This window comes from Elephantulus edwardii, unplaced genomic scaffold, assembly GCF_000299155.1.
Source record: "Elephantulus edwardii isolate Elephantulus edwardi_28Jun2011 unplaced genomic scaffold, EleEdw1.0 scaffold00146, whole genome shotgun sequence".
NCBI classification, from domain to species: domain Eukaryota; kingdom Metazoa; phylum Chordata; class Mammalia; order Macroscelidea; family Macroscelididae; genus Elephantulus; species Elephantulus edwardii.
In genome coordinates, this window is record NW_006399896.1 from 5,236,761 (window position 1) to 5,258,058 (window position 21,298).

A 21,298-nucleotide genomic window follows, 5' to 3' on the forward strand; every position below is an offset into this window, starting at 1 on the left:
TGGGATAATTGGGATGGGAGTGTCAGAGACAGTGCAATTGGCACAGGACAGAGCAGAGTTTAGGGCTGTTGTACATAGGGTCACTATGAGTCGCAAGTGACTCGACGGCACATAACAACAACAATCGTATACAAAAACAAACAAAAAAGACTTGGCTGGTCAATATGACAGACTGGTGGAGACATGGACACCTTGGCCTCAGGCATCCTCAAGCCTGGATCTGAATACATCCCTGAGGTTCAATGTTCAACCAAATAAAAAATAAAAAAAAATAGGTCCCTCAGGTGAACAGCAGCCCCATGGCGGTACACATCCCTTAGAACACTCCACAATAGGATTTGTTTGTCAGAGACAAAGCACATTGCAGGGAAAGGGGAGAGGGGTGGATGGAAGCAGGAAGCATCGGGATGCAGAAGGAAGGAGCTATCACCTATAGCGTTACTGTTCTCAATGTTGAAGGAAAAGGTTTAGGAGTGGAAAAACAACTTACTCTGACAACTTTTCACCCAGATCACATAAAAGTTAAAAGAGAAAAAGATTATGGGCTCAGAAACCCTAAGGGCCAGTTCTGCCCTTAGGTCCCAGAGGACACCTGTGCACAGGAACCAGCTCCAGGCCACACAGAGACAAGAACCGCTACAAGAAAGCAAGTGAGTGAAGTGAGCATTTCAGCCACGCCCCAGACCTTCACACCCTCTTGACAAAGCTAAAGCTCTACAGCAAGAACCTTACTAGGGCCTCTCAAGGAGGGGCCTGGTGACCAGACACCGTGATCCAAACCCTCTGTGTTCATGTTCAGTTGGGCACGGAGGATTTTTGCTTTACAACAGACAAAAACAGATGAAGCACAGTATTATCAGGAGGGGGTCTCATCAACGTAAGGGGCTCTATTAAGCATATCCAGGTTTTAGGGCCCCTGAAACCTGACACCTTTGCCAACAACCTGCAATCTACCCTTCAGAAGACTTTCAGAGCTTTGCAAGGTGAAGAGAGCCTGCGAAGGGGAACCTGCATACCTTCACACAGGCTGGACCAAACAACAGCAGCAGTAACCTGTGCACATCAAATGGTCCACAGTGGAGCAGTGCCCCCTCACCTTCTCCCTGGATCACCTACTTAGAATAAAACCCCATAAAAACAGGAAAGATGCCCAAAGGGCTCATACCTGATTAAATTGATGTGATTATTAAAACCTCTGCTAAGACTTCGTGCTGGCATTTGATCTAACCACAGCACAGGCTGATCTGGATCAGCAATCCTATAAAACAAAGCCTGTTAGGAATGAAGACCTTATGGTGTCTTTTTTGTTTTTAATAACATTTTTATTTCATACTGGTTTACTTACCAAGTTTGTACACATTGTTTTTCACATCAGATCTTTCTCATTTCCCTTACCTACCTCTTCCCCTTATGTTGTCTTTTAATGTTCAACACCATTAAAAAAATAAAACAGAAATCTTTGCAACAGTAGGGAGACTCTAACTGCTGGGTCCATTATATTTAAAGACACAGTGCACAGACCAGTGAATTCTAACACATGCTCCTAGTGTACCAATTACAAGGTTTATGAAGGCTTAGGCTCAAGCATGCAAAGCTCTACTCATGAAATTAAGTACAAGAGGTCTCTTGCATGCAACTGGTTAGCCAGACCCACTTCAAAAAGAAAGGGTGCTGTCCACAGAAATCCAAGGAGACCTTTTCTAAAATACTCCATTTAGAAAGGTGCTTACAACCTTAACAATCAATTCCCATTTCCTAAACATTGGTTGAGTGTATTTGAAAGAATAAAGATGTTACTAACTTTTGACAAAGTTGAGGGGAAAATGTAATTTATATGGTCAGTGGGTAATGAACAACTCAAGCTTCAAAATTTCTAACTGGAAGAGTCTGAGGCTATAGGAAGAGGGCAAGACCTGGCGTTATTCACTCAAAGGTTACCTTCTCCACTTCACTGCAACATCAAACATGTCTCTCCACTGCATTAGCCGCGTCCTCCCGTTCATCCGCACCTTTGAGTTGGTCCAAGTGCGCTGCACAGCTTGCATCACCTCCAGTGCTGCCAAGCCCATGGCTGGGCGAGAGACAGAGAAAGCAGAGCTGACTGGCACACTCAGAGAGACACTGATGTTCACCTACTTGACGTCTCCCTCAGTAAAGGGTCTCAGAGGTAAATCCAAAAGTTGTTACATGAAGAAAGAATGAGCAGCTTACAATCTGCTGCCCGAAATACAGTAAGCATCCTGGACTTAGATTCTGAAGCTGCACTGCAGCAACAGCAAAGGAAAGGTGTTTCCAGAACCCCGTGTGAAGGGGTCACATCTGCTCTGTTAAGCAGAGTTGGAGGGAGCTGAGTCTATCATATTAAACAAGTGCAGCAGGGTTTGACAGTCCTGGCTGTTACAGCAGGAACATTTCCTTGCAGACAGTGGCAGCATACCTCTGTGGATTCGTTTATTTGGCAGGAACCCTGGTGTCTCATATTGCATCAGCGACCCCAAGCGGTCTGCAACGCAAATCAGTTCTTGCACCTCAGGCTTGTAACTCTCAAAATTCTGATGGAGCACATCTCTGCAAGAAACATTACAAGCACGGTAAAGATGGCTTTCACAAAAGACATTCAGTAGTACAAGTTTATAGGGAAACAATCACTTCCTCTGCAGTAGAGAGTCAGGAGGTCTAGAATGATCCGGTCTTCTCTTGAGAGCTTGTTAGGATGTGATAACAAGCAAGCAGTCCTCAAGGTGTATCTTTTTTTTTTTTTAATTTTATTAGTATTAATGAACATTTACAGGGATTTTGGGTTTTCATTCCTTCATTGCTGTACCATTCTCTCTAACCTCTTCCCCAGTTTGTTCTTCTTCCCCCGCCCTCCGAATGTCTGTTTTAATTGTCCAATTGCCACAATGCTTGTCAAAGTCAGTTCTGATTAATCTCCTTTGTCAGTGTGTCCTTTGCCATTTCCTATCACTCCTCCCTGAGAGAGACTTCACCCTGATTCATAAGGGAAAGGGGATGGTGTATTCTCTTAGCTACTTCCTGCTGAAAAGGGACGCTGTGGGTTCCAGGGTGAAGATCTTCTCTCACTACTCTAAAGGGCCCCTTTGGCAGTAGGAAACACAGACTATTATGGAGATTGATTTTGGAATTTAGATGCACTGTTATTAATTGTGCTTAGCCGTACATGTTCATATCCTTGAAGATGTATCATGGGGGTGTGGCAACATAGAAGACACAAATTTAACTAACAAGTTATAAGTACATGAGTCAAAAATTATGGAAAAGTAAAAGAAAAGATTCTTTCATTGTTTTACATACCCTCCCCCAGGTCCCCTCCACCATGCAGCCATCGCTCTAGACTCCTGTGATGACAGAAATACCTAGTCACATATCTCTCAAGGTGTATCTTACCTTTGTCCAACTCCTCACAAACTTCTCCAGGTCACATACTGATGAGAATGATGTTCTTCAGCAATCAACCCGGACACCCTCCCAACTTAACTATCTCAGGAACCAAGGTACTCGGAATGACATATGAAATGCTGTTACTTAGCTGCCAAAATACTTGTGCTCTTATAATCAAAGCTGGTGATTCTAAGCCACAGGTTGAGTCAGGAGCCCCATGAATTCAGAGTTTCAGTAGAAGATCTCCCAGAACGCCATACACAGTGGCACTCACAGCTGTGCACTGTCACAAAGAAAGGACAGAGTAGCTTCCAGAGGGAAGAAGTACATGGAGCAAGTCCAGGGAGACAAGACAGATGGTCTCAGGGTCACTGTCTGGAGGAACTACACAGCACTGAGCTGTAACACCTGCAGGGAAGGGCTGTCCACCACTCTGTGAGACCTGGTGCTCCTGGAGGTCGCTGGGGCCTGGCCATGTAGGACTTCTGCCTGGAGGAGGTCCATATCCCAGACTCAGAGAAGGAAACCAGACACTGAGCATGAACAAACTGCTGTAAGTCGGCAGCCTCCTCCTGCAATGATTACAGCCTCAGAGCCTGCTGGAAGCTCCTGTGAACTGTCTCACTACCATCGTCATTGGGAACTACAGTATCAACACAGAGCCAGTGACTCTGTGAACAGATCTGAACTAGCCCCACCCTGCCCTACCCTCACCGTCGCTGCCATGCTCCAGCCCACTGTCACAGTCACCATGCTGCTCAATCTTGGGGAAAGTCCTCCTCTCTTCCTTTCCACCTTTCCAGCCTGAAGTCTCTCCTCAAGGACTGGCCCCACCTGATGACACGCCCAGCGTAGGTGAGATGAAGCTTCTCCATCCTTGCCTCTAAGGAGCTCCCTGCCCACACTTCCTCCAACACAGACTTGTTTGTTCTCTGTTGTGCATAGACTATTGAGTACTCATCTCTAACAGCACAACTCAAAGAGATTAAAGAATATACATGTAAATTCATAAACACCCCAATTTAAGAACTAGAGTAATTATGGAGCTTCAGCTACTTACTGGTATGCTATTTCTTATTCCATCTTCGTGTTGCTCAGGTTGGGAAAACAAGTTACGTATTCGTGATTCTCGATTTCTTATACCCACACACAGACAGATGTATATAAAAATGTTGTGTACCATCAAGTCAGAATCAACTCATAACTGTCCCTCCAGCAGGTTTTTAGAGGCTGTAAAATCACACTGGCGGAGACGGTCTATCTTTCTCCTATGGAGAGGCTGGTGGATTGGACTTAGTAATCTTGATTTTTTTTTTTAATTTTCATACTAATGATCTTAGTCTGTGGGAATATTTTAAGCCTATATTGGTAATGTTTTCCTAAAAGGAAGGACTGGTATTAGCCTCAGTTGTAGCCTGGGAATGCTTCCACTCTGTGATGCCTTTTGCTCCTTTAAAATTCAGCAAATCTGCCTTGACTATGGGCCAAGGTGTTTCATGCATGGGTTGTTATGCATTTACCTTCAGACAGCCTGGCTTGAACTGGTTTTTCGTGCGTGTTTACTACTCATCACTCTAGCTCAGAGACACCATCCAACTTTTTCTCTTTTTAGAGGTTGAGGGATTTAACCTTTTTGTCAACTCCTTTTAATTCCTAATGCACTGCGAGACTTTCAGGAGGGAGCTCTCATGGCCTAGTGGTAAGAAACTGCACTGCAACCCTAAAGACATGCACTTTACTGCCATGTGACTTACTGCCTCTGAAAACCCACTGGAGGGTCAGCTAAGGCTCAATTCCTACTCAACAGCACATAACCACCACCACCTTTCAGGAATTAATGGTTTCCTGGTAAGATAGCCTTTGGAGTGTCTGTTCTGCCATCTTGCAGCTGTCCAACAGGAGCATTTCAAGCTGCCAAAAGCAAATTAGAGCCTGACAAAAGAATGTTGTTGTTAGGTGCTGTTGCGTTGAACAGAGTTCACAGCGATCCTATGAACAAAGGGTCTGAACCCTGTTCTATCCTGTACCACCTCACACTTCCTGACACACAAGAGCCAATTGCAGCAGTCACAGTGACAATCCACCTACCTGGTTGAGGGTCTTCCTCTCCTACAATGACCCTGCATCCTTCCCAACATCATGTCCTTCTTCAAGGAAAAGCACCTCCTAGCAACATGCCCAAAGTATGTGAGGCAAAGCCTCATCATTCTTGCCTCCAATGGGCACTCTGGCTGAACCCTCTCCAAGACATATCTGTTTGTTCTCTTTGCTGTCCATAGGATGTTAAGTGCTCTTCTCCAACACCACAGCTCAAATGTGTCAATTCTTTTTCTAACATCCTTATTCATTGTCCAAGTGTATCCAGGTCTTGAATAATTAGCTAGTAATAGGAAAGAGTATGGCCTGAATCAGACGTACCCAAGTCCTCAAACTGACATCACTACTCCTCAATAATTTGGAAAAGTCCCTAATTGTAGATTTTTCCCAGTGCAATGCATTTGCTTATGACAAAACGATAAGGTATACAAAAAATTACCACTCAGTGTGACTACATATGAAGTAGAAAAGTAATCCTAAACTAGCAAATAAGGAAGGTGAGGCTAGAAGGAAAGATGTGATCTAAAGGTAAACGCTTTATAAACAAGTATTTTCAGGCATATCAACTCCACAAAGAAAAGCCTCAGACACAGAGCCAGGCAGCAATTTAAACTGATAAGAGCAGATACTACACTTGATCTTAGCCAAAAGGCCGAGAAGCAGCAATTTAGAGATGAGCATAGAACCCCACCGTGACAGAGCTCTCCCTCCCGAGGAGCACGCACTTTATGTGGGGCTGCAGGCCCGGCTGCTCCTCGTAGTCATCTATGAGGAAGGGCAGATTCTTGGCCCAGTGATCCTTAAAGCTCCCAGGCAGGTCCATGTCGATGTTATATTCTGTAACGGGGGTATCCAGATGTGCATGAAGATATCTGGAATATTCTGCAGGGGGAAAGTGAAATTTGATAAACCCAAATATAGCTTTTTTAAAAAAAAACAACACCAGAGATTCAAATAAATAAATAAAATAAACAAACAGGGATTGTTGCGGGGTTTTGGTAGCCAGATGTCCTATAAATATCAAATTCACATTTCAACAATAAAACCCAGACCATCAACGAACAAATGAATAGAGAAGCTGTGGTATATTCACACAATGGAATACTATGCTGCATTGAAAAACCAAGGAACTCATGCAATATTATTCAAAATGGGTGACCCTGAAGGACATTATGCTGAGTGAAATATCTCAGTTACAAAAAAGACAAATATGGCATAATGCCACTGTTGTAAAAGAGGACTGACATGATTAGATGCTATTGTTATGACAGGCGTCCAAAACGAAAGTAGCATAGTAAGAGTAGACTTGGGGGGAGGGACTGAATAACAATGAAAGAAATTTTTCTTTTACTTTTCAAAAAGAAAAGTAAATTTGGGAGGAAGGGTGAGCAGGGAGAAAAGTGCAACAATGAATGAATGGAAATCCAAAGTCTCTGTAAACTTTCATGAAACGCAATTTAAATTAAAAACAAAAAACAACAATAAAATCCAGACAAAAGGTTACTTCTTGTCTATAACTTTAGATAAGACTAGACGTTGTTGTTGGTAGGTGCTATCAAGTCAACTACAACTCATAGCGACCTGATGAACAATGGATCGGAACCCTGTCCTATCCACCTCTTTTACACTTGAGCTCAATATTACAGCCACTATGTGAATCCATCCATCTTGATGAGGGCAGTTTATGCTGACTCTCCACCTTTCTAAACATGATGTCTTTTTCCAAGTACTGCCTCCTCCTAACAACATGCCCAAAGTACGTGAAGTTTTACCATCATTAGCTCTAAGGAGCACCTACTTCCACTTTCCCCAAGACATGTCTGTTTGTTCTTTTGGCAATCCATGAAATATTCAGCGTTCTTCTCCAACACCACATCTCTAAGGCATCAATTCTTCCTCTGCCATCCTTAGTCATTGTCCAACTTTCAGATGCACAGTTAAGTTACTTAGATCATGTTTGGAATCAGGTACACCTGATCTTTAAGCTGAACAGTGTCCGTTTAAAGCCACACCAATGTCTTTTAGTGGACACTCTTGCTCTTTAGCACTTTGGAGAGGTCCCTGAGAGCAGATTTTTCCCCAATGCAGCACATCTCTTGAATTTTTAATATTGTTACCAGGGGTGTTGATTGTGGATCAAAGTAAGATGAAATCATTGACAATTTCAAGCTTTTTTCCATCTGTCATGATGTTGCCTACTATCTCATGAAAAGGCATAAATTCTAGATGATTGTCAAATTCAGTTCAAGAAATTTTTGAACTCAAGTAATTTTTTTTAACTTTAAAAGTTTTAAAAATAATGTAGTCCATGAGGGGAAAGCACTGGGCCTGTCTTTGGGAGATAAGCAGTCCCTAGTTCACACACAGGCATTCATGGGGGGGATTGGCGGGGTGCCTGTGGACACATTACCTGCCTCTGCAACAGTCCATTATCTCTTACAGAACATAAGACAATCAAGTAATGAGATTTCTATACCTGTAAACATTAAAAGGCAAGAATTTTGTGAGTTTCTGACTTACCTCGGAGATATTTCACTTTAAGGTACTCCGGGCTAGCCTTCTGACCTGGGAGAGGGTCATTTAGCATAACTTTGGTCTGTGCTTTTATGCCTTCATAAAACTGTCCCATTGCCACATGGCTGAGTCCTTTCATGTACTGGCACACTTCGTTATACGGCTCGAGCTGGAGACACCGCTGAACATTGAAGGAGAAGACGCTGTATTAGTACCAATGAGATGTAAGAAAAAGTCTATGCACTCACTTCATTCTTTTGTGTGGAAGTGGAAAAGTTTTCCCTGCTGGCTAGACCAAATCAAATGCACACTCTGTTAACTCCGTTGTTGGCGCTCAATTAGATCTATTATCCTGGCCCCTTCTATTACTTTTATTAAACCTCATCTAGGAGGAATCCACAACCCCCAACAAGAGGTGCTGCTCACGAGACAGGGTCACCTTGAAGTTCCTGATGGCCTCCTGCAGGCTGCCGTGATGGTAAAGCATCATGCCTCGGAGCTGGAGGGTCTGCACGTGGTTCTGGTTGAGCAGCAGTGCCTTCTGAAAGCTCTCGGTGGCAGCTTCAAAGTCGCCCAGTTCTCTAGGTGTGAATGGCAGTGAGGAACTCGGCACAGACATGACAGTGAACACACAGAGTAAGGGGCTCTTGAGAATCAAAGTCTAACAAGTGCGTAAGGGACCATACTGGGATTTCCTTTCTTTACTTCACCAGCTGATAACTATGTAACCACTGATCCATCACCTTCCACCTACTACAGGTAAATTTGCTAGATTATATGTAACTACATGATTCCTAAAATTCTTTGGCAAAACTTAATGGTTTAATTTCCAAAGGCAAATAACAACTCAAGTACCTTCCCCTGACCCCTGGCGGGCTTCCAACCCTGCAGCACAGTATGCGAATTTTAGTGTTTTGATAGAAACATAATTTATTTCCCTTTGACTATAGTTATACAGATAGAAACATAATTTATTTCCCTTTGACTATAATTATACAGACAGATGTTTAACATTCTGAATAGAAAATCTTATTACTAATCATTCTTCCTTTTTACACATTAAAACTATCCAAAGAACTGGGATGCCTTCAAAATGCGTTATAAGTTAATTTTCTAAAAATAAAGCATATTTTAAAAATACATAACACTAGCTTACAATTATACAGTAGTTTGCTATTTACAAGGTTATTTAAAATCCATTTTCAATTGTTATTTCCAACAATTCACTTTCTTGAGAATAAACGAAAAAAGCTTCTCCAATTATCTTGTTGCTGTTGTTACGTGCTGTCAAGTCGGAGATGACTCACAGAGAACCTATGAATGAAAAACCTGGACACCTGTCTAACTATCGTCTTTTCTCCAGGTTCATAGGGTTTCCAGAGGCAAGCTATTATGGGAGTGGATGCCACTCCTGCTTCCAAGCTTGTTTTATATCATTAGATAAGCAATTAAGCTCCTGAATGAACCCTTCTGGAATGGGTAGCTAACAGAGATGGGAAAGGAATTGCCTTCTGCCTCTCTTTTCTGCTTTATGGCCCCTGTATGGATGGGAAAGCTGAAGTTCAGAGAAGCACAGCATGCATGCGTGCTGAATGGATGAAGGCCAAGAATCCAGCCTCTGGACGGCTAAGGCGCAGGCTCCTTTCATTACACCACAACTTCTTGTTTATTAGGATGTGGAAATCAGTGTCTATTAGACTACGTAACATCAAAAACATAAGCAGCCCAATCATACTAGGGGCGAAAGATTTAAATAGGCATTTCACCAAAGAGGATATTCAAATGGCCAACAGATACATGAAAAGACTTTCAGCATTGTCAGGCATCAGGGAGATGAAAATGAGAGCCACACCCAGGGAGCTGTCACGTCACTTCCACCAGGACGGCCAAAACAGAAATGAAACCAACCAGGAACTGACAAATGCTGATGAGAATGTGAAGATGCAAGGACCACTTATTCACTGCTGGTGGGAATGCAAAAGGTAACGGCTGCTGAGGCAAACAGTGGTTCTGCCTTGAACCACTGCATTGAACGACCACACGGTGTAGCAACTTCATTTCCATATATAGACACCCAAACTGGAGACACCAAAATTCACTGCAGCCAAACATGGAAACAAATAACCGCCAGCAAATGAGCAGATAAACAATAAACAATACAGATGGAGCTTGAAGACATACTGCGTGAAATAACTCAATCACAAAAGGATAATACTGTATGGCCTCATTAGCAGAAAAAAAGAGGCAAATGTATAGAGAGCAAAGATTACCAGGAATTACAGAGGGGGAAAAAAGCAGGGAAAGGGGCAGTTAACACTAACCTTACATAGTACTGAAATTTGAAAAATACTGATGGAAAACTGACTTGATTAAGGGATGCACAGCCGATTACTGTAAGTTCTGTCAGTAAGCTGTACACCTGTAAAAAGTTGAACTCGCACAGGTTGTATGACAGCCTTTATATACAGGAATAAGAGAGACTCCCAAAATCAAAGCACTCCTGAAGAGTAAAGCAGGAAGTCTTACATTACCAGATTTCAGGACCCACCATATAGCCTCTAAAGTCAAACTGCTTGGTACTGATACAGAAACAGACACACAGAGCAATGGAACAGAAATTGGGGCTGAGAAGTCAGTCAACCCACTGCCAGTCAGTTGATCTTTACCAAAGAGCTAATATCCACTAAGTGAGGAAAAATAGAGTTTTTTTAACTGTTTTGCAGAACTGGGTATATATTTTTAGAAAAATGAGAAAAGATGCATAGTTGACACCATATTCTAAATTAATTCAAGATGGATCAAAGACTATAACTACAAAGATCATCAAAGGAAAAATAGGAGCTAAGTTAGGTGCCCTCACTTAGGGCATAAATAAACTATTAAGTATAGCAAAAATGCACAAAAAGCAGAAGATATATTAAATCCTTAGTATAGCAAAGACTTCTACAAAAGAGTAAAAGAATCTACAAAGTGGGAAAAACATTTCACAATGACATATCTGACAAGGGACTAATTCCAGTACCTCAATAAGAAAAAGACAATCTAATTACAATATGGGCAGAGGACACAAATGGACTTTTTACCAAAGACAACATTCAGATGGCCAACAAACATACCAAGAAATTCTCAGGATCACTAGCTACTGTTAAAGTTGTTAGGTGTTGTCAAGTATGACTGATAGTGACTCTATTAATAACAGATCTGTCATCATCTCTGACACTTGAGCCCATTGCTGCAGTCACTGTGTCAATCCAGCTTGTTGGGGGTCTTCTTCTCTTTCACTGATGCTCCATCTTTCCAAGCATGATGTCCCTTTCTAAGGGATAGCCCCCCAAAACAATATGACCAAAGTATGTAAAGTGAGACTTTATTATTTTTCACTCTAAGGAACATTCTTTCTGAAGACATACTTGTTTGCTCTTTTGGTAGTCCATGGATATTTAGTGCACTTTTCAAACAACATAATTCAAAAGCTTTGTTCTTCTTCTGTACCAGGATATTGGTATATTCATTCAGGCAATGCCAGGAAATTTGGAGGAGAGCTACATGGCTAACTGACAGGAAGAGATCCACATTTGTTTCCATTCCCAAGAAAGGCGAGTTAACAGAATGTGGAAATTATTGAACAGTTTCAGCAATGGTGTCTCTCTGGAGACCAAGGAGCGTCTGATACAGGCCATGGTCTTTGCAATCAGTTGTTATGCGTCAGAGAGTTGGAAAAAGAGAATTGATGCCCTTGAACTGTGATGCTGGAGAAGAGTATTGAGTGTACCATGGACTGCTAAAAAAACAGATTCGTCCTGGAGAGGATTAAACTGGGCCGCTCCTTGGAGGCAAGGATCCTGAGGCTTCGTCTGACATACTTTGGACATGTTGCAAGGAAGGACCAGTCCTTGGAGAGGGACGTCATGGTTGGGAGGGTGGAGGGACAGCACAGGAAGACCCTCTATGAGGTGAATTGATTCAGTGACTGGGTAATCAGGGTGGATGTGTCGGAGACAGTGAGATTGGCAAAGGACAGAGCAGGGTTTAGGGTTGTACATAGGGTCGCTATGAGTCACAAGTGACTCAACGGCACATAACAACAACTAATGCCTTCATTGCAGCTTGAACTTCTTCAGTCAGTACAGCAAGCACTTACTTCTTCCTGAATTCAGTACCAATAATTCCTGATCATATATTACTTCCTGAAATGGTTCTGTATCTACCAACTATTTCTGGCACAGTGACTGTGTACTCCTTACATCTTCTTTTGATGCTTGCTGCATCATTTAAAATTTTGCCACTGAATCCTTCAGTGTCACAACTTGAGGTCTGAATCTGTTTCTCAGTTCTTTGAGTTTGAGAAATGTCAAGCATGCTCTTTAGTTTTGGTTTTTTAACTCCAGCTCTTTGCACCTTTCATCATAATACTTTATTTCATCTTCTTGAACTCCCCTTTGAAATCTGCCCAATTCTCTTATCTCAGCATTCCTTTCCCTTGTTGTGGATTTTTTTTTTATTCCAGTGCAAGTTTTAGAGTCTCTTGTGTATTCCAATTTGGTCTTTCCCCTTTTCCTTTTCTTTGTTATGGTCTTTTGCTTTCTTCATGGGTGATGATGTCCTTCATGTCATTCCACAATTTATCGTGTATTCAGTTATTACTCTTGAGTCAAACAAATCTATTCTTTTTTTTTCCTTTTCTCTGCCCAACCCTCCCCCCCCAGTTCGCTCCTCTCTTTGAAAAGAAAAACGAAAAATTCCTACATTAGTATACAATCCCCCCGTCCCTCCCTCCCCCTCCTAAAGTGTAATGCTGTGACAGGATACTTCCATACACATACAAGGAAGTCTTGTTAATACAACTATTATTAAAAAAAATACATGCAACAACCATTAAAGCCAAAGATGAAGAAACTGAAGACTTCTACCAACTTTTGCAGTCTGTAACTGACCAAACATACAATCAAGATGCATTAATAATAATTAGTGACTGTAATACAAAAGTTGGAAACAAAGAAGAACTAGTAGTTGGAAACTATGGCCTTTATGACAGAAATGAAACTGGACAGTGCATGACAGAATTTTGTACAATGAATGACTTACTCATTGCAAATACTTTTTAAAAACCCATACATGGCAACTATACATGTGGACTTCCCTGTAAGGACTACATAGGAATCGGATCAATTACATCTGTGGAAAGAGACACTGGAAAAGCTCAGTATCAGCAGTCAAAACCAGCCCAGGGGCCAGCTGTGGTACAGAGCATCAGCTACTCATATGCAAGTTCAAGTTCAAGTTGAAGCAAATGAAAACAAGGCCACAAGAAACAAAACATGGCCTTGACTGGATCCCAACCGATTTAAAAACCATCTTAAGAATAGATTTGTTTGAAATGAATGGATAGAGAAGCTGTGCAATATTCACACAATGGACTACTATGCTGCACTGAAAAACAAGGAACTCATACTCTATTATTCAAAATGGGTATTATGCTGAGTGAAATATCTCCGTCACAAAGGGACAAATACTGCATTGTGCCACTGTTGTAGAATGGGACTGACATCAGGGTTGGGGTAAGACTGAGAAAAACTGGATAAATTAAGTGTATTTTATTGAAACAGATGAGGGAGAGAACAGATTAAAGGTGATATATGATTGGTATTATGGTTATCACAAGATTCCAGAATGAAGGTTTAGGAGAGATCTTTCTCTTTTCTTTTTTTTTAAATGTCATTATTTTTTTGTGTGTGTACCATCAAAATGCCCCTCCTTCTCCAGCAGAGCATCTGGTGGGTTCAAATCTGGTAGGTTCAAATCACGTACCTCTGGGATTGTGCAGCTTTTTGCCACTAGGCCACCAGAGCTCCCCTAGGAGAGATCTTAAAATGCTCTTTTTTACAATGAGTATCACACAACTCCTCTTCAAATAGTCATTTCCACTGGAGTAGATCATGTGACTGACTGAAAATGGCCACTACCAGTTCATCTCAGTTTTCCAATGCCTATTTAATTTTTTTAAAAAAATATTTTGTTAGTTTTCCTGTATTACAAGTTTTTTTATTATTATATATAGCATTTTACACATTTCTTCATTCATATTGTATTTCATATGATCATTCCCATATATTCTGTCTTATAAAATTAATCACTAATGATCTATGCCCACTATTACCCAATCTTTTTCTGACCCCACTGGATCTTTCCGAGGTCCTTCACCCCCTCCCTCTGCCCACTACACTTTGTGATTTCATGACCTCCTCTCCCTCCCTTCCCTCTCTGGACATTTATATACATCTTACCATCTTTATCCTTCTGTTTTCACAATAATGTTCTTATGCACTATTTGTTCTTATGAGACTGAGTTAGCTGACTCAGCATAATGCTCTCTAGTCTCTCCCTTGTTGTACTATATTTTTCAAAATCATTGTGTCTGAGTGCTACATCATGTGAATGTACTAGTTTCTCAATCCACCCATTTGTTGAGGGACATCTGGGCTGTTTCCATGTTCTCATTATTGTGAATAATACTGCTATGAACATCAGTGTGCAAATCTCCAGTTTGCAAATCTCCATTTGTGTCTCAGTGCTATTTTCCTTGGGGTATATTCCTAGCAGTGGAATAGCTAAGTCACATGGGATTTCTATGTTCAGTTTTCTGAGGAAATACCAAATTGCCTTCCAGAGTGGTTGTACCACTTGACAGTCCAACTCATAGCATACAACAGTTTTGGTCTTTCTACATGCTCTCTACATTTCTTGCTTGCTGTCCTGTTACATTTTGCCTCTGCTACTGGGATAAGATGGTTTCTCACTGCGGTTTGGATCTGCATCTCTTATTGCCAGCGATTTTGAGCATTTCTTCATGGATCTGTTGGCCATCCAAATATCTTCCTCTGTGAAAAGTCTTTCCATATATTATGCCCATTTTGTAACTGGGTTATCAGTCTTTTTCTTGTGGAGGTCTTGCAGGATTCTGTAAATTTAAGTTAGGAGACCCTTATGTGAGATGTTATTGCCAAATGTTTTTCCCCCTAGTTAGTAGGCTTTCTTTTAAGCTTACTTGAAAAAGTTTTGAAGCACACAGGACTTAATCTTTAGAAGGTCCTATTCATTGATGTTATCCACTCCTGGTTGTGCATCCATTTCCTTTTTGACAACTTTCATACTTTTTATGTTCCATGCTCAAATTATTAATGGATGTTTGAGCTGTTTCATTTCATTTTGAGTCTTTCTACATCAGTAAATGAAGGTCCTTCACTGGGTGAAATCTTCATACCATTTGCGTCATTACAACACACTCTACTTGAGGAGAGATCTCTTGCCCAGTTATATCTTACGTGCCTTCCAATCAGAGAGGCTCATCCTCTGCCACTATATCCAACGATGTTCTCCCATTGTCTACAAGGTTTTCCAAGGCCTGTTAGCTCAGACATGGATGGCTAGTTCTGCTTCTCAGTCTGTCTTAGTCTGGAAGGTCCAGTGAACTCTGTCCACCACAGGTGACCCTGCTGGTATTTATAATACCAGAGACATAGCTTCCAGCACTCACAGCAATGTGCACACCACCACAGGAAGGCAGACTCACAGATGAGTCAGACAATGAGTAAGGATGACAGAAGAAGACTTGATGCCTTTGAATTGTGCTGCTGGCAAAGGGTACTGAACACATATCAGACTGCTGAAAGAACAATCCGTCCTGAAGGTGAGTGCAAACAGAGTGCCCCTTAGCGGCAAAGACAGTGAAAGGTCATCTCACTCACTTTGGCCATATTCTTAGAAGGAAGTAAATGGAGAGAGAGTCATGCTGGGAAAGGTGCAAGGTCAGAGAAAGAGAGGAAGACCCTCAACAAGATGGACTAACACAGTGACAATTAGAATGGGCTTGAGCATGAGAGAGATCAAGAAGATGGTGCAGAACACAGGAAGGTTAGATCTGCTGTTCATAGGGTCTCTATGAGTCATCATCAACTCAAGAGCACCTAATTACACAACAACTTTGCTAATAACAAGCATCAACCGATAAGTGGATACAAAGGTAAGCAAGCAGGACCAATAGCTAAGGCCAGCTGAAAGCGACTGCACCCACGACCACACATAGGTTTGTCAGAGAGGAGTTCTCCAAGCATGTGTGTGTAAATGCTATTAATGCATCTGTGGACAGATTCGCATCAACAAGCAACAAAGCCTCACACATTTCTTAACCTCCAACAAATACCCTGAGGAAATGGGCTGCCTCTCACAGGACCCCAGGACCACAGTGTGAGGGACAAATGACATAATACCGTCCAAAGACGATGTCCTACATTCTACTTTGATGAGTAGAGACTAGAGTTTTAAAAGTTTGGCAGTAGCCATCTGAAGTACAACTACTGGTCTCTGCCTGTAAGGAACAATTCAAACAATGAGTCCAAGAGACTGATGGACCACATGAACACCAAGCCCCACCCAATGAGACCAGGACAAGTGGACAGTGTATGGCTACCACTGATGGACAAAGCAGGAGAAAAAGATTAAACAAGTCAAAATCAGAAAAATGACCAGACATGCTGGTCTGAGAGAGACTGATGGAACCCAAACAGTACGGCCATTAATTAATAGCCCTTTCAGCATGGAATGATACTCATCGTCATAGCTCAACTTTCTGCAAGACAAGCTTATAAAGTGAGCAGTAACACCAGGGAGGAGCTCATTCCTTGTTGTTGTGAGGTACTATTGAGTCAAGTATGACTCACAGCAAACAAGAGATCTGAATCCTGTCCTATCCTCTGCCCACCTCAAAATCTCTGACGCACTAGAGCCCACTGCTGTAGACACTGAATCAGTCCACCTGGTTGAAGGTCTTCCTCTCTGTCACCATCTTCTCACCTTTCCAAACATGATAGCTCTCCCAAGAAACAGCCTTTCCTAGGAACATGTATGTAAGACAAAGCTTCATTGTCCTTGCCTCCAAGGAGCACTCTGGCTGCACTCCTTAGAAGGATCAATTACACAGAATCAAAAGGGTGGAAACTGTCCAAAGAGAAAGCTCAGAAGGCAGGAAGGGACAGGCTCGAAGGATGAAAGGCAATGGGAACCCCAGGGTGCAAGTGGGAAGAGGGCTGTTACAATGTCAGGACTGTAATTACTGTCGTGAAAGAAAATCTGTACAATGAGTGAATGGAAAGCCAATTGCTTTGTGAACTCTCATTCAAGTTTTATGAGATACACTAGAAACAATGGCGGAGAGAGAGAGGAAGAGAAGGGGCTGAGGTGCCGTGTGTAACCTTCCTGGATTCAGGACCTCTGCTTTGGAGATTTAGGATCATGGCTTCATGGGAAATCCTAGTCATCGGTCTAATAATATATTTAGTACTTCTTCCTGCTCCTACTTCACACGGTAGTTATATGTTCAGTCTTTGAAGGAGCCACCATACCGTTTTCCAGTGCCTGAGACATTACATGCTTACAGAAGATACCAGCACGACTCCTGGTCTCCATGCACCTGAAGCAGCTACAGAAGAAAGAGAGCCAGGGACAGGTGATGATGGCACTTGTGGCTGATTGTTTCCATGAACAACAACTGCCTCCTCTGTCAGGAAAACAGAGCTGGGTCTACCCAGTGACCATTACTGAACATTTGGATCAAAGACCACAGAAAAAACATCATCAAAGGGCAAAAATACAGAATAGAATTTCAAATTTCCATGGAATTCAGACTTTCTGGAGCCATGGAACCTGGATGGACCCCTGAAACTATTGCCTTTAAAAAAACCCTTATATTTGAAACCAAAAATATCTCCTAAAATGCTCTTAAAACCAAGCAATCCTCTTACTCACTGTAGTCAAGTTGGAAATGAGTCACAATGGGTTTCAGAGCCTGTAAATCACAAAGGAGGAGACTGTCCATTCTCCTCCCACCAAGAGCCCCAGGTGGATTTGAACCACCAGAGGCACAGCCTTTGGATTAGTACCACAATTCCCTATAGTGCAGGCCACTAGGGCTCCACAAACCAAACAACACCTTAACTAGTGAGAATGGCTGTCTAGAGCATTGTTGTGTTGTTGTTGTTGTTATGTGTCATCGAGTCGTTTGCGACTCACAGTGACCCTATGTACAACAGCCCTAAACCCTGCTCTATCCTATGCCAATCGCATTGCCTCTGACACATCCATCCCGATCACCCCAGTCACTGAAGCAATCCACCTCATAGAGGGCCTTCCCCTCCTGCGCTGTCCTTCCACCCTACCAAGCATGATGTCCCTCTCTAAGGACTAGTCCCTCCTTTCAACATGTCCAAAGTATGTCAGATGAAGCCCCAGAATCCTTGCCTCCAAGGAGTAGCCTGGTTTAACCCTCTCTAGGATGAATCTGTTTGTTTTCTTGGCAGTTCATGGTGCATTCAGTACTCTTCTCCAGCTCCACAGATCAAAGGCGTCAATTCTCCTTCTATCCTCCCTAGTCATCGTCCAACTCTCTGATGCATAACAAGTGACTGCAAAGACCATGGCCTGTATCAGGCGCACCTTAGTCTCCAGAGAGCATTATGCTTTTAAAAAGATCTATTCATATAGGCTCAGCAATTTTAAAAGATTAGACAACCACTCTGAAAGGCAGTATGGCATATCCTCAAAAAGCTGAACAATTCCACATGACCCAGCTATTCCAGTGCTTGGAATATACCCTAAAAAAATGAGAACTGAGGTGCAAATGGAGACGAGTACATCAGTGTTCATAGCAGCGTTATTCACCATAGCAAGAACATGGAAACAGCCCAAATGCCCAACCACAATGGAATGGATTGAGACATGGTACATTCACATGATGAAATACGATGTAGCAGGTAGGAGCAATGATTTTGTAAATAACTACCTAACATGGGAGGGACTGGAGAGCACTATGCTGAGTGAACAAACTCAGTTTCATAAGGACAAATGCTGTATAAAACCATTATTGTAGAACGTGTATGAGGCTCCAAGGCAGGGAGGCGGGAGCAGAGGGGTGAGGATGGACAGGAGGCAGGGCTTCACCATAGGGTCATACAATTTGATAGGTGGAGGGAGGAGTGGGTAAAGGAAAGGTGAAAGATCGGTGTGAAAAACAATGTATACAAACTTTTTAAGTAAACAAGTTGTGGTTGTTATGTACCTTTGAGTCACCTGCAACTCATAGCCACTCTATGTATAACAGCTGTAAACTCCACCCTATCCTGTGCCAATCCCACCATCTCGGACACACTTATACCCTTTACCCCAGCCACTGAATCAATTCATCTCACTGAGGGTAATAAAAATTAAAAAAAAAAAGATTATACAAGCACTGTAAGGGACAGTGATATTAAACAGATGAGGGAGGAATGACTCTGCAAAGGAGGGGAAGGCTGTGATCAGTGTCATGGAATCACACACGCAAGAACTGTGAACAACAATAATAAAAGTGAAATGAAGTATAAATGTTAAAAAAGATGCTGTGGCAGAAGCATTACTCAAAAGTTTATAAGGCCATTATTCAATCTAGAGCCCTTGACAAACTAGCAGTTTCTAAATCATCCATACAAATGGATGTTATCTCAGAGATGATAATATTCATCATATTATAAAACAGCATCCAGAAGAGATGCCTGTATGTAAATGCCTGTGTAATTTAGAATGACCACAAGAAGGTGAAGTGACACAGTGACTGCAGCAATGGGCGTGAGCAGAGATGGTGAGGTTGGCATAGGACAGGAGAAGGTTCACATCTGCCGCTCTTAGGGTCACTATGTGTCACCGGTGACTCAACAGCATGTAACAACCTCCCCTGGTTGAACAAGAATTTTGTCAGCATCACTATCACGTGTGAGTCTATACCATCTTTCCTCAGCCACTCCAACACTTACCTAAACATGACTTACCTATAGGCCTGTCCCAGGCTTTTATATGCATCAATAAAGTCAATTTTCTGCTTTAAAGCCTCTTTGAAGGATTCAATAGCTTCCTGTGGAAAGTATAGACCAAATTAACTTAATGAGATTATTTTTTTAATTTTTACTTAAATCACTAAAAGCTGAAATACATATTATATAGAGTATTTGACTAATATTCTTTTAATTTATTATTAATTTCAGTAAAAATTTACAGAGACTTTGGACTTCCATTCATTCATTGTTGTACTTTTCTCCCCGCCCAACCCTCCCCCCAGGACACTACCCTCTTGGAAAAGTAAAAGACAAATTCTTTCACTGTTTTATAAATTCTCCCCCAGGTCCACTCAACCATATAGCCTTCGGTCTAGACTCCTGTCATGACAAAAATACCTAATCACATATCTCTTTTAAATAGTTGTCTCCCTCATCTATTTCAATACAGTATACATTATTGAACCCATCTTTCTCAGTCTCTCCCCAACCCCAAGGTCAGTCCTGTTTTACAACAGTGGCACCATGCAGTATTTGTCCTTTTATGACTGAGCTACTTTGACTAATATTTTTAAATAGAAAGATGTTTTCTTTTTAAAAAAAGGTAAAGTAAAAGGAAATGAGTCAGGAGAACTGAATTTTAGTAAATTAATTAAATACTACAAAAATAATAGAGTCTCCATGTGTCCCTTTTGAAGACAGGAGACAGCCTCTCACTATCTATTTCATTAGAACATTGATTGCTAATGATGTACCCTTTAGAGTACCAACATCTTAGTTAATAAAGGCCCAATGGAGTGACAGTAAACCTAGAGCTGTGTAGTTCATTCATTACAAACACTCATAACTAGGCAGCAGTTAAAATGGAATAGATTTTTTAAAAAAATAAAATAAAACCAAGGGAGTTCTGGTGGTCTAGTGGCAAGAGCAATCCCAGAGGTGCACGGTTCAAATCCACCAGATGCTCTGCTGGAGGAAGGAAAATCTCCTCCTGTACCTGTCAGATCTGATTTGACAGTACACACACACACACAAAAAAATTAAAATAAAATAAAAATTAAAAAATAAAACCAATAAAAGAACAAATCCAAAATGAAATCATCTCTACAGCAAGCAAATATACCCCAGACTGGGTATCTGATGGATTCACAGGATCCACAAGGGAAAAGAAAGAGTAAAACAAAACAGAAGAAAGCAAACCCTTAAGGCCTGGACGTTTAGGGCACAGCTTCTGTTCAGAGCGCAAGGCCTGGGCCGGTGAAGTGTGGAATACTGTGGGTACCAAACATGAGGGGCCACCTCGGTGGACCTGGCCACTACAAAATGACCTGTGGAAACCACTAACAAAAGGCAATGCTGTGTGCAGTAATGAAAATCCCTAGGCTTAACCCATTATTCAATGTATACTTCATTAAAAAATTATTTTC

The 21,298-nt window shown here is 41.7% G+C and overlaps 1 protein-coding gene across 2 annotated transcripts in view; it reads right to left on the reverse strand.

The window, feature by feature from the left end:
- The window catches only part of TTC13 (tetratricopeptide repeat domain 13), a 124,680-nt gene that overhangs the window by 46,054 nt on the left and 57,328 nt on the right, over window positions 1–21,298 (reverse strand). For both annotated transcript variants that reach the window (XM_006894552.1, XM_006894551.1), the window contains 7 exons: window positions 19,869–19,951; window positions 8,453–8,594; window positions 8,020–8,194; window positions 6,225–6,381; window positions 2,438–2,568; window positions 1,939–2,071; window positions 1,166–1,258 (listed from right to left, as the gene is read on the reverse strand). In XM_006894552.1, the coding sequence (XP_006894614.1) occupies window positions 1,166–1,258; window positions 1,939–2,071; window positions 2,438–2,568; window positions 6,225–6,381; window positions 8,020–8,194; window positions 8,453–8,594; window positions 19,869–19,951 (914 nt within the window). The remainder of the gene's footprint in view (window positions 1–1,165; window positions 1,259–1,938; window positions 2,072–2,437; window positions 2,569–6,224; window positions 6,382–8,019; window positions 8,195–8,452; window positions 8,595–19,868; window positions 19,952–21,298) is intronic.